Source organism: Camelus ferus, chromosome 17 (genome assembly GCF_009834535.1).
Source record: "Camelus ferus isolate YT-003-E chromosome 17, BCGSAC_Cfer_1.0, whole genome shotgun sequence".
Taxonomy (NCBI): Eukaryota; Metazoa; Chordata; class Mammalia; order Artiodactyla; family Camelidae; genus Camelus; species Camelus ferus.
In genome coordinates, this window is record NC_045712.1 from 39,412,638 (window position 1) to 39,424,634 (window position 11,997).

An 11,997-nucleotide genomic window follows, 5' to 3' on the forward strand; every position below is an offset into this window, starting at 1 on the left:
AACAATAAGAATTGTCCTAAATGTCCACCAAGTAACTTCAAATAATGAAAATTTACTGCCTACTGTGTGTCAGACACTGTGATGGATGATTTGGATTAAAAGACTATTTAAGACAAAGGTACTGCCCTAAAATTAATTTACCATTTGGTGAGGGGAAGAGTTAATTAGGATACATCTAAGGACATGTGACTATAAATAGCAAGTCATGAAAATCACATGGAATAGGGGAGAGAAAATTTGCCTAGGATAATAGTCATTAAAAATATTTTCTTTGCAGCAACACTGATGTTCCTGGAGAATGTCATTCTAAGTGAAGTAAGCCAGAAAGAGAAAGAAAATACCGTATGAGATCGCTCATATGTGGAATCCGAAAAAAAACAGAACATATATACAAAACAGAAGCAGACTCATAGACATATAATACAAACTTGTGGTTGCCAAGGGGGCGGGGGGTGGGAAGGGACAGACTGAGATTTCAAAATGTAGAATAGATAAACAAGATTATACTGTATAGCACGGGGAAATATATACAAGATCTTGTGGTAGCTCACAGTGAAAAAAAAAGTTACGATGAATATATGTATGTTCATGTATAACTGAAAAATTGTGCTCTACACTGGTATTTGACACAACATTGTAAAACGACTATAACTCAATAAAAAAGTTAAAAAATATTTTGTTATGATTAAGATTATATAAATCATATATGCATATGGGACAAGGACTAAGAGTGGACATATAAAAATGAAAGTATGATCTCTTGGGATAGTGGAATTGTAGGTACATTTTGCCTTTATAATTTGTGCAATACTGTGAACATTTTTCTCATTGGTATACGAGAAAATTTATACTATGTGAACATTCTCTGAAGGATAAGCCACATGTCATAAACAAATAAACCTAAAAGGAAAATACTCATTTAATGACATACATCAATGGCAAATATTTTCCTTTAAAAAACGTATTAACGTAAACTTTAGGGAGTCCAGATGGCCATTTTCTTCTTTGCGTATTTGCCTGGTGGTCATGACTGCTTCTATATGCATTAGATCCTAATCTTATACTTATTAGTATGCATGGCAATCTCCAATAAACACCTCCACCCCGGGCTGGTCTCTGGTGATTCTCCCAATGTAAACACAGGGTGCCCTCGCCCACAGTGGTACCATTGGCTTATCTGTTCACTGGCTATGGATTGGCTGTGTCCTGGAAGGTTGTTTCCTACTTGATCAGAAGCTATAAATCAGCTCTGGCCTGAGCAAACCAGTGAGTGTCTCTGCCATCAATGGGCCACAACTACACCTTCTTCAACAAGGTCTGAACCCCAGCCTTGGGGCGAGGCCTCCCTTCCAGGTTTGTCCTTCCATGGGTATACTCCAGAAGCACTAGAGTACCATACAGAGTTCTCTCACCTCTTATAGGCTACTCTTTCATCATAGCTTAATAATTCTTTATATTAAACTTCCCCTTTCAAATCACTGTTGGTATCTGTCTCCTGATTGGCCCCAGGCTGACAGGCACTTCCGCGTGTCCAGTTGCCTAAATACTGATCTGGTATTCCACAGGACTCCATCCCGGGTCCTTACATTTTGCTGCACTCTCTGGGGACGGTACTGTCCAATAGACCTTTCTGCAATAATGAAAATGTTCTAAGCCTATGTTATCTAATATGGTAGCCAACTGCCACATAGAGTTATTGCGTGCTTGAAATCTAGCTAAGGACCTAAATTTTTAATTTAACTTTAATACCCACATGTGGCTAGCAGCTACTATATTGGACAGTGCAGCTCTAGGGGATTTCATTCATTTCTTCCCATGGATTTAAATGCCTCCTGCTCATTTGATCACTCCCACATGTACAGCTCCAGATATCACTAACCCAGAGCTCCAACCCATGTATAACACCACCTACTTGAAATTTCTAATTACAGATCTCACAAACGTCGCAAATGTTAATCCAAAACAGAGTTCTAGATTTTTCCATCCCCAAACCTATTCCCATTCCAGTCTTATTCATTCCAGTAAGTGGCACCACTGTCTAACCCAGCTGCTCAAGCCAGAAACCAGAACCTGTCCCTGGTTCCTCCCTGTCCACTATCCTTGTGTACAACCCATTAGCAGCTCACTGATTTTATTTCCAAAATATATCTTATATCCACCTTCTCTTCATTTCCATTACCACCTCCCTCTCCAGGCCACCATCGTCTCCAACTTTCCAACTACATTCACTTTTGTCCCCTTACAACCTATTTTCTATCAACAGCCAGAGAATTTATCATCATCTTAAAATATGAATCAAACATGTCATTCCTCCACTGAATACCCTTCAGTGACTTCTTTTCAATTAGGATGGAATTGAATGATCTAACTCATCTATCTCTACAATCCTCAGTGGTGCCACACCTACCCTGATCATTACGCTAAAACCATCTGGTCTCTTGAACACACCAAACTCTTCACACGTTAGGGAATCTGCACAACTGTTTCATCTGCCTGCTGTTCTGGATACAAGAGACTTTTGCTCATCCTTAGCTCTCATGTTTCCTCCTAGGATAGGTCTTTCCTGAGCATCTATATAAAGGGCCCCCTCTTTCTGTACCTTGTTCATTCCCTCCATAGCACTTAGCAAACTTTAATAATTTTATTCCTGATTTTTTTTTTTCGGCTGGTCTCTTTCACTAGAATAATGTTCCAGGAAGGCAGGAAGCAGGTCTGATTCACCATTCCTCTGCAGCCCCTGGCATAGTGCTTTTCATACTGGCAGGTGCTCAGTAATATTTGCTCAATAAACAACTTCCCCCAGACACATGTTCACATTGCTCATTTCCATTTCCTGGATCTGTGTAGTACAAAGCAAAATTTTTACTGCTTATTAGGCCCCGCTAGCTGGACTATGCTAGGCCAGTTTCTCCTCACTACCTGGCCTTAGGCTTCAGCAGTCAGGGACTCTAGAGTTATTGGTACGTTTGTCATTTTCAGGAAGCAGAAGTTTGGTCTGAGAAGGCTTCTGGCTTCTCTTCCTTGCTCCTTCATCAACAATTATATTCACTGGCTGGGAGCTCGTAGATGGGATGCCTAAATAGCCAACAGGGCCAACTGCTCTAAAGCTGGGGCGTCTGGAATGGAGGTCTCATCTGTTTGGGCCCGTGTTCTTCTCCTCTGAATACGGCCTTTGGTTCTCTGACCCTTTAAGATGGTTCACACCATTCATTAATATCCTGCATTTCTTCACGGTTAATATTTTAACAGCCTGTATTCCCCTTTTATAATATTGTTTTATTTTATAGACTCCTGATTTCAAGTATAGTTAATTCTGGAATCCTTCACTTTCCCTTTGCTTGCTGCGTAGAATCTATGTGTTCCTAGCATTTATTTTATCTTTGATCCTGGATCCAGTGAGGGCATTTGTGACTATGAGGCCAAGATACTGGACAGTATTTCCACTGCTAACTGGTTGAGGACACTCAGCAGAGCATTAACCATCATCAGAGAGTGACCATTCTCCCTCCTGTGGTGATGGCCCCTAACTTACTTCAGGATGTGGGTATTATGGTGATGAGAAGGGGACAGGATAGGAGAGAATTCAGGATAGTGATACAATGAGAGGGGTTGTAGCTATACAAATTTTTATGGAAAAAACATTTCCCACTTGATTCACATTTTCGCAGTCCCAGAGTACTCTCATAACACAAGGGCAATCAGGTCTCCGAAGACTACAGAACCCAGACTACCTCCACTGCTTTCTTTAAGTTATCTTGGTGACCTCAAGGAGGACCATAACTTCTGAGGAAGAGAAGGTCCTGGAGGTTGCAATGTAACTGCAATGTCATTATATCAAATTCGGTTTTCACTGAGGTAGACTTATGAAAAGCAATATAGATAGGTAGATAGATAGATAGGTAGATAGATAGATATAGATATAGATATAGATATAGATATAGATATATATAAAGAATATATCCAGAAAGACACAACAACAATATATTATCTCTGAGAAGGGCTGGGAGACAGGAATGACAAGGAAATTTACTTTTCACTGAACACCTTTTTGAACTATTTCAATTTTTTTTATCACGAGCATGTTACATCTAGTCAAAAATAAATGTTTCAAAATTTGAAAAACATTTTTTAAAAATGCAGTGTTGGTCCTCAAAGCACCATTTAGCTGGACTAGCAAGCATGAGACTATTCAAAAAATGTAAGATAGCACATAATTAAGTACCAACTTGGGTGGTACTGACTACAAGTACAAGACAAAGAGGGTTCTGGTCAATGAAGAAGTGGGTCTTAGATAAGGAAGGGAAACTTTCAGCTCAGGGAAACTTGAACAAATAAAAATAGGCAGAAACAGAAACAAATACAGGTAAAGAACAGTAGATTCTGGAGTCATATAGGCCTGGGTCCAATCTCAGTTCTAAACTTTACCACTGAACAAACTTCAATGAGTTTTATAACCTCAGATTTCTCATTTATAAAATGGGGATAAGAGCACCTACCTCACAGGATTAAGAAAAGTTAAAGAATGTACGTAAAGTGGTTACCACACTATGTGACGCATGGTAGGTACTCAACTAAATGTCACCTAGTGTGAATATGGTTGAACGGCAGACCAGTCTTACGAGAGAACAGGGTATCCGTGCAGGAGAAGGGGCAAGATAATACTGGATGCCATAGTTATAACAAAACTGTGGGCAGTCATTTCATTTTGTTGGGGTTCCTACAACATAAGAATTATAAGTAAGTATCACCATCATGCATCCTGTAATGTTCAAGAAGGTGAGAGGTCTGACAGTTACAGGGTTTCTCTCTAGCATGGCGCCTCTGGTGCTTAATCAAGACAGAATTCTGACTGAAGGCCTTCTCACAGTCATTACATTTATAGGGTCTTTCCCCGGTATGGATTCTCTGATGACGAATAAGGTGTGCCTTGCAAATGAAGCTTTTCCCACAGTCCATACATTCATGAGGCTTCTCCCCAGTGTGGACCCTTTGGTGCTGAGCAAGATCCGAGTTCCACATGAAGCCCTTCCCACAGTCTTTACATTCATAAGGCTTCTCCCCAGTGTGGATTCTCTGATGTCGAAGAAGGGCTGGGTTCCGAGTAAAACTTTTCCCACATTCCTTACACATGTATGGTTTCTCCCCTGTGTGGATTCGCTGATGTTGTGTAAGGCTTGTGTTCTGACTAAAGCCCTTCCCGCATTCCTTACATTCAAAGGGTTTCTCTCCAGTATGGATTCTCTGGTGCCGAATCAGGTTTGACTTCCAAACAAAGGCTTTAGCACATTCTTGGCACACGTAGGGTTTCACCCCAGTATGAACCCTCTGATGTGCAATACAATGTGATCTAAAACTGAAAGTCTTCCCGCATTCCTTACACCCATAGACTTTCTCCCCGTTATGAATTCTCTGATGTTGATCAAAGTCTTCATTTTGATCAAAACACTTGCCACATTCCTCACATATATAGAACACCTGGTCACTTAGAATCTTCTGACGTTCAAGAAGGTGGGTATGAACATCAGCATGCCCTGAACACTCCTCTACTGAGATCATCTCATCTCTGACAATCACTTGTATAATGTCACTTGTAGTGTTCTCCACATTTCCCCTGTTGGGGTAGTCAGGCCATCTCCCTAACCTGCTTTTCTCCTCTTCACAGGTTTTTCCAAGCCAGAATTCCTGGGAGTCATACCACTGGGGTCCACTTGATAGCACCATGTGGTCCTGCGCCTCCTCAAAAATGTTCTTCAGAATAAAATCTTTTTTCTTACTCTTCAACACACCCTCTGAAAGAAGAAACCACAGCTGCAAATGTCATCATTACCCATGACAGAGTGACTAAGGTCACCAAGTGGTATCAGTATGTCCATGTCTCTCCAAGTGCCACCCTTGTGTCTAAGTGGCCCTGATCTAGCTGAAAATGGCAAAACAGAGCTAACACACAAAAGGCAACCAAAATCAAAAGGCAGAAACTAGACAGGCAGACAGACAGTCCCTGAGGGCTGAGGGCTCTGACTCCCAGCACCAGACCAAGCATGGGGCAGGAGGGTGGGAGGTTGAGGGGGATGCTCTTAGGAAACAGTTTATAAATGACTCTAAGGGAGACAAGTTGGAGTTCCTTCTAGGTAGTTAGGTTTATAACATGAGAAGAACTGCCCAGGATTCAGAGCAAAGGACCTGTCCAGAAATAAAGAACACTTTGTGGTATGCCTGGGGAGCCTGAGCTTGTCATACACAATGGGGAGCAGAAAGAAGACTCTTCCTCATACTTTTCAATACTGAAAGAAGGAAATAAAGTCTTCTCATTGAATCCAAACACCAGGTCCACCATGAAACGTGCTTCCCCAAATTACTTAAGGCTGAGTCGGGCAAATATACATTTATGTATAATGTCCCATTAGACTGCGATCACTTCTGGGAGAAGAGCCATATATTACTTGATTTTTGATCCCTAGTAATGAACACAATGAAGAAAATGCAGCATTTACTTTTGAAGTGCTGGTTGACCATAGCAGCCAGATAGGTAGGTCCTCTGTTCACTTTAAGCCTAGGATGCAAGAACTCCCCCAATTCTTAACTGATCTTGTCCAAATAAAAGCTGAAAGTTTAGCATTTTCTCTTGATTGATTGATTTGGGAGTTTTTAGGGCCTTTTATTGAGAACGTAAGTGGTAAATGGAATGTTAGTATTTTACAAAAGACAGAGGGAACTATGTGACTTGGAGAAAGTGCGCTTTTCCCTCTCACTTACCAGTACAAATTAAGCTTGGACCCTCTCCTTGCAGTTTCCGTTTCAATGGCTCTTCCACCTCCTCAAGATGGGAGACCCCAGCAGGCTTTAGAAACGGATATCCTGCCAGGGTCAAGATATAAACAAGTCTGGCTGAGTTGGGAAGAATGGGGCCCATTAAGAAAGGAACAGAGATGGAAGTGGTACAGGAGAATGACAGTTGGTGGAAAGACAGGTAACAAAATGACCTGAAACTTGAGGCTAATAATATAAAACATAGGAAGTAGAGGTATAGGGAGGTTGTGATTCCATCAGTTCACCAAAATACAAAAGCTTAGCGTTCATTTTAAAATGTTAAGAAGAAATAGGAAAGACTAAGTAAGGTCTCTTCTGCACCTGCCACTAGGAGGTGAAGGCTGGTTCACATAGAAAAGTACCAGGATGGGATAGAATTGCAAAGCGTTGTCCCTGAGACTATGTCGGGAAACCACAGTCTCCTAGTTTCCTTCCTACCAATCTACCGCCTTCTCTTTCCACAAAGGATCAATGGGTCTCTCTACGGCATCCATAAGGAATGGCCTCACAGTTTTATTTAGCCATTTCCCGAAGTCACTTCTTACTCTAATGATAAGCACCTCTATTCACAAAGGTCCACTCTAATAAATTCCTCAGTCTTAACTAAGATCTGTCTCTTTGTAAGTGCCATCCAAAGCTGCCTAAGAAACAGATCAATTCTACATTTTCCAGATGATGACCATTTACGTTGCAGAGGCAAAGGGCTGTGTGTCTCATGAATATTCTTAGACAAAAGTGGACTTTGAGTACAGACATGAGCTCCAAGGAGGTCTGCTGCAGGTCAGGGAGTCAGGGTTTTGCTCAAGGAATAACTTAGCTGTTAGCCTTCTGCCTAAAGCAAAGACAGGAAACTCCCTTGAGCAGTGGGGAAAGGAAGCATTGAGATCCTGAGAGAACGTGGAGGACACTGTAGTTGCCTCCCTACATGGCCTCCAACTTTTGCCCCATCAGGGAGTAGCCAGGCCCTCTGGGTGGGAGTGATCCCACCGCCAGCTCCTAGTACAGACCTTCACTGACCTAAGTCAGGCAGATTATCCCATCTCACTCACTACATGAGAGATCCGTTCAGGAAGTAGCAATCCAGGCCAAGTCAACCAGTGCACAGTTTTTCCGTGGCTACGGTGATTGATTTAGAGCTGGCATAAAACTTAAGATGGTGCATCAGAGCAACACTGGGACTTTGATTCAAAATGGTTAAAGCCTGAGGAGGCCTGCCCTGTTTCCCCCTAGGTATGAAGGAGCACAGTCCTGGTTACAACTATTAATCATCTTACAACCATGAGAGGAGCCAGACTGTAGACAAAACCAACACACAAGGAGTCAGAGAAGAGCAGAGATTGAAATTCTGATCAAACTGTACCCGCAGCCCATTCTAGCTAAGGACTTACCAGTTACGCAGAACAACAAAGCCTTCTATATTATTTAGGCCAGTTTGAATTGGGTTGTTACTTGCCATCAACGGTATCCTAACATGGAAAGACTGCCAGACACAGCAAGGAATTGTGAGAATGGGGAAGTTCAAGTTACACTGGTGCCCATGGAAGAGCCCCTGTGGGAAGAAGCTGAAATGGGGCCAGGGAGGCAGTAAGAGGACACAGTTCTCAGTAAGAAATTAGGAGAAGGGAAGCCCTGTGTTGGGCCTAAACACTAGGGCTTTCCCATCAGAAATCCCTGAGGAATGGAAACTATTTGGCTCAGGGTTATTTAGACTTCTTGATTTCTAATGATAAAAATGGCCATGATACCCTAAAGGGCAGTCAGAATCTTCTGCCGGAAGATTATAAGCAAACCAGGAAATTAGAAAGGCCACCTCAGGTCAGAAGGTAAACAGAAAAGTCAGGGAGTAAAGATAAACGGTGGCCACAAAAAGAACAGTGGAGACGGGGAAGAGGCAGAACAGGTGTATAAAGATGGCACACGGAGGAGCCAGGATGAATAAAACAAGGACTCAAGAAGATGGAAAACCATGGGAACACAGAGGACAGAAAGGAATCCCACTGGTGTCCATAGCACTAGTTACCTAAACACATAGCTAAAATCACAATTTAAAGATCAAGACAAGGGAACTGGTTGGATGACTGGCACGTGTGTCCTCACTCACCTGAGGAGATGCCCCTCGGGCCCTCTCCATCCAGAGCTCCCTGCGGAGCCGAGCTCCAGGGTGCTTCCCCTTGCTCCAGCTGGAAAATCAGAGCCGGTTTGGGAAATGGAAACGCTGCTTGAGGGGAAGGAAATGGGACAGGCAGGTGAGTGCGTGAGAGAGCAATCCCATGGCTCCTCCCAGGCCTGTGTTTTCAGGGGCAGGATGGGAAAGAAGGAAAATTACTAGGGAGAACAAGAAAAGGAAGACCAGGGAAAGGGTCAGGAGACCCAGGGGAGAGGGGCCAGGAGGCTGACAAAGGTCAGAAAGCTGAGTAAGAGGTGCTCAATAACTGGGTGATGATTAAAATAGATGATTTTACTCAATGAGGACTGAGCTTTCCTGTGCTCTCAAGTTCAGACACCTGCATGAGGATGCATGGTATTGGGCTGGGTCTCCCAAACTGAGGTGACAGGGAACTGAGGGCTCGGGGGGTGGGTGGGGGGCAACAGGACTCTTCTCTCTTCCTACTGTACCCACAGCACATGTATTAGGAGATCAGAAGTCCTCCCCTGGGGACAAGGAAGTCCCACATGAGGCCCAAATTGATACCAGGACTTCCTACTTTCAACCAACCACTAAGGTCGGGTCATTAAGAATCCAAGAGCCTGAAGTTGCCACTTAGCTGAGAGTTATCAAAAGCTCCTGAGTCTTTGAGGAAGAAGGAGACAAGAAATTCTGAAGGGCAGAGGCAGAGTCCAAAGGGAAAGACCCTTACCCAGGGAAGCCACAGCCCCATAATTCTCCAGCATCACATCCCTGTACAGGGCCCTCTGAGCAGGGGCCAGGCCGGTCCATTCGTTTTCAGAGAAGTAGATGGCCACGTCCTCGAAGGTCACTGACTCCTGAAACAACATGTGTTTAAATGCCCTGGGACAATCCCAGGACCCAGGCCTGGAATAAGGGGCAGACCAGGCACCAAGAAATACTGGAGTCGGTGCCCATCGAGTTTCTGGATTCTGAATGTCTAAGGGAACTCTCAGCAGATATTCACCCCTACTTACAAAGATATAAGGGATCAGCCATCAATCTTCTAATGTCTCTTCATTTTTACTTCAGCAAACATCCCCTCATCTTTTGCATAAGTCTCTGCAAGTTTTCCCTCTCCATCCCTACATGTGCTCTAGCTGCCATCCTTTCTCCAGTGTGTCTCCCTCAGAGGTCACCAATCCTTGACAAGAGCAACTACCACCAACTGTGCCAAGCACTTTACGTACATTACTCTGTGTGTGCGTCACAGCATCTGAGGAGGGTATGAGATCCATTTTATAGAAGAGGAAACCAAGGCTCAGAGATTAACCTCTCCCCAAGTCGCAGAACTGAGAGAGAATTCAGGCCTGTTTGACTCTCTGGCTCTTACCTACCTACTGTCCTCCCTTACCTACCTTCTATCCTCCCTCCTACCTCCCCGGCTTTCCCTGGGGTGGACACTTGTGCTTCTCTCCCTCTGAGTCACTGCCACCAGCAGAAACAGTGGTTCAGGGCACCTCAGAACATTCAGACTGTTCTAGAGGCTGTTCTCAATAGGGCAGAATCCTGACTCTACTCCCTGGGCTTGCCCACCTCAACACACCCTCTGTAACACCCCACCCTACTCTTTCTTCCCCACATTCTAACCTCAATGACCCTTTCTCTGTATCTCCGAGAGCCCCAGCTCCTGCACCTTTCTTTCCTTTTTCTCTTTCTCGCTTAAGAAATACAAACAGGGCCAACTTAGGGCCATCAGGACTGCTTCTAATTCTCAGAAACTGCCTCATTCCGGATCTCAATCTCCATACTATGGAGGGGCCCATTCCAGTTCATTTCATATCAGTCCTTGTCCTACAAAGTCCCCACAACTGATCCAGCACTCCAAGGCTCAAAGGCTTTGGCTGGTTCACCTTTGCCTATCTAAAAAAGCCTAAATCCTCTGCACTGCTGACAATTCCAGTCACCATTCAGCGATCCAGCTTACTTCAGGATTATCTCCTGCAAGACCACCTCACGCCCTGTCCCGTCACCACCCCATCATGAACCAAAACCCTTTCCTTGCCGAGATTTGTGCCCTTGCACCTGCAGTTCCCCTGCCTGAAGATCCAGCTCCTTCCTCCTGCACTTGCAAACTCGTATTTATCTCAAGACCCAGCTCAAACAAAACCTGCTCTGTAAAACCAATCATGGAAATTCTGGCCACTCATCGCCGGGCACAGCGCTCTGTGAACACCTCTGCCCCAGCACTGGCCCATGCCAGTATGCTTCCCTGGCCGCCGCCAGTCTTGGGGACGTCGAATTCACTCTGCCCCTGCCTGTTCCTCCGGGCCCTCCACTCTGGGTCTGTACCCCGAGGTCGCGGCACTACCCCCTCTCTGCCCCTCATCTGGGCCTAGATCCCGGGGCGGAGCCGAGCCAGCTCCTCGGCGCCGGCCCCGCACTCACCGGGCGCGCCCGGGCCGGCGCGGCCTGTCCTGGCAGCAGCTCGAGCGCAGGGCCGAAACGGGCCCCGCTCGCCAGGGCCGCGGCCGCCCTCCGGGGAAGCGAGCACTGGCCAGGCCCGACTGGGGGCTGCCCCGGGTCGGGGAGGGATGTTTCGGGCCCTGGCGGGCCTGACATAGCGGCTCCGCGCCCTGGAGACTCCAGAGCAAGACCCAGGGTCCGCGCCCTCGCCAACCCGCAAGCCTCACGCCCAGCTTCCCACGTTCTGCGTGAACCAGATCTCCGCACGGGAGAGGTGGAGGCTGCGGCACTCCTGCCATTCCGGCTTCTCTAGCACGGTGGAGGGCTCCGAGTCTCTGTGGTCCTCCCTTCTTGCCCAGCAAAGGAGGGAGGGGAGAGTGGTCCAGCTCTCCGACTGCAGCTCCGGGCGCTGCAGGGATTGGGGAGAGTAGGGGTGCTGGGAAGGAGGCTTCCTCTTGGAATCCTTCCCTGGCCCCTTTCTCCCCACTGATCACCCTTCTTCTCCACCTCATCAGAATCTGGGAGGCAATGAGAAAGTATCTCATGATAACCTCCCACAGGGATAGGGACAGAAGCAGGAGATGGCCTCAAAAGCTCACAAATCTCCTCTCATCCTC

At 45.4% G+C, this 11,997-nt stretch overlaps 1 protein-coding gene across 5 annotated transcripts; it reads right to left on the reverse strand.

Moving 5' to 3' along the window:
• Positions 1-598: 598 nt before the first annotated feature.
• On the reverse strand, positions 599-11,679 carry ZNF662 (zinc finger protein 662). 5 transcript variants are annotated; one of them, XM_032459108.1, is made up of 6 exons: positions 11,363-11,493; positions 9,952-10,190; positions 9,666-9,792; positions 8,909-9,093; positions 6,754-6,855; positions 599-5,789 (listed from the first exon to the last, which is right to left on the reverse strand). In XM_032459108.1, the coding sequence occupies exons 3-6, from the start codon at positions 9,743-9,745 to the stop codon at positions 4,732-4,734; spliced, it is 1,425 nt and encodes a 474-aa protein (XP_032314999.1). In that variant the 5' UTR covers positions 9,746-9,792; positions 9,952-10,190; positions 11,363-11,493; the 3' UTR covers positions 599-4,731. The 5 variants fall into 5 exon arrangements, with proteins under 5 accessions (XP_032314999.1, XP_032314997.1, XP_032315000.1 ...); XM_032459106.1 differs by lacking the exon at positions 9,952-10,190 and having other exon boundaries at positions 8,909-9,025; positions 11,363-11,679; XM_032459109.1 differs by lacking the exon at positions 9,952-10,190 and having other exon boundaries at positions 11,363-11,495.
• Positions 11,680-11,997: the final 318 nt, after the last annotated feature.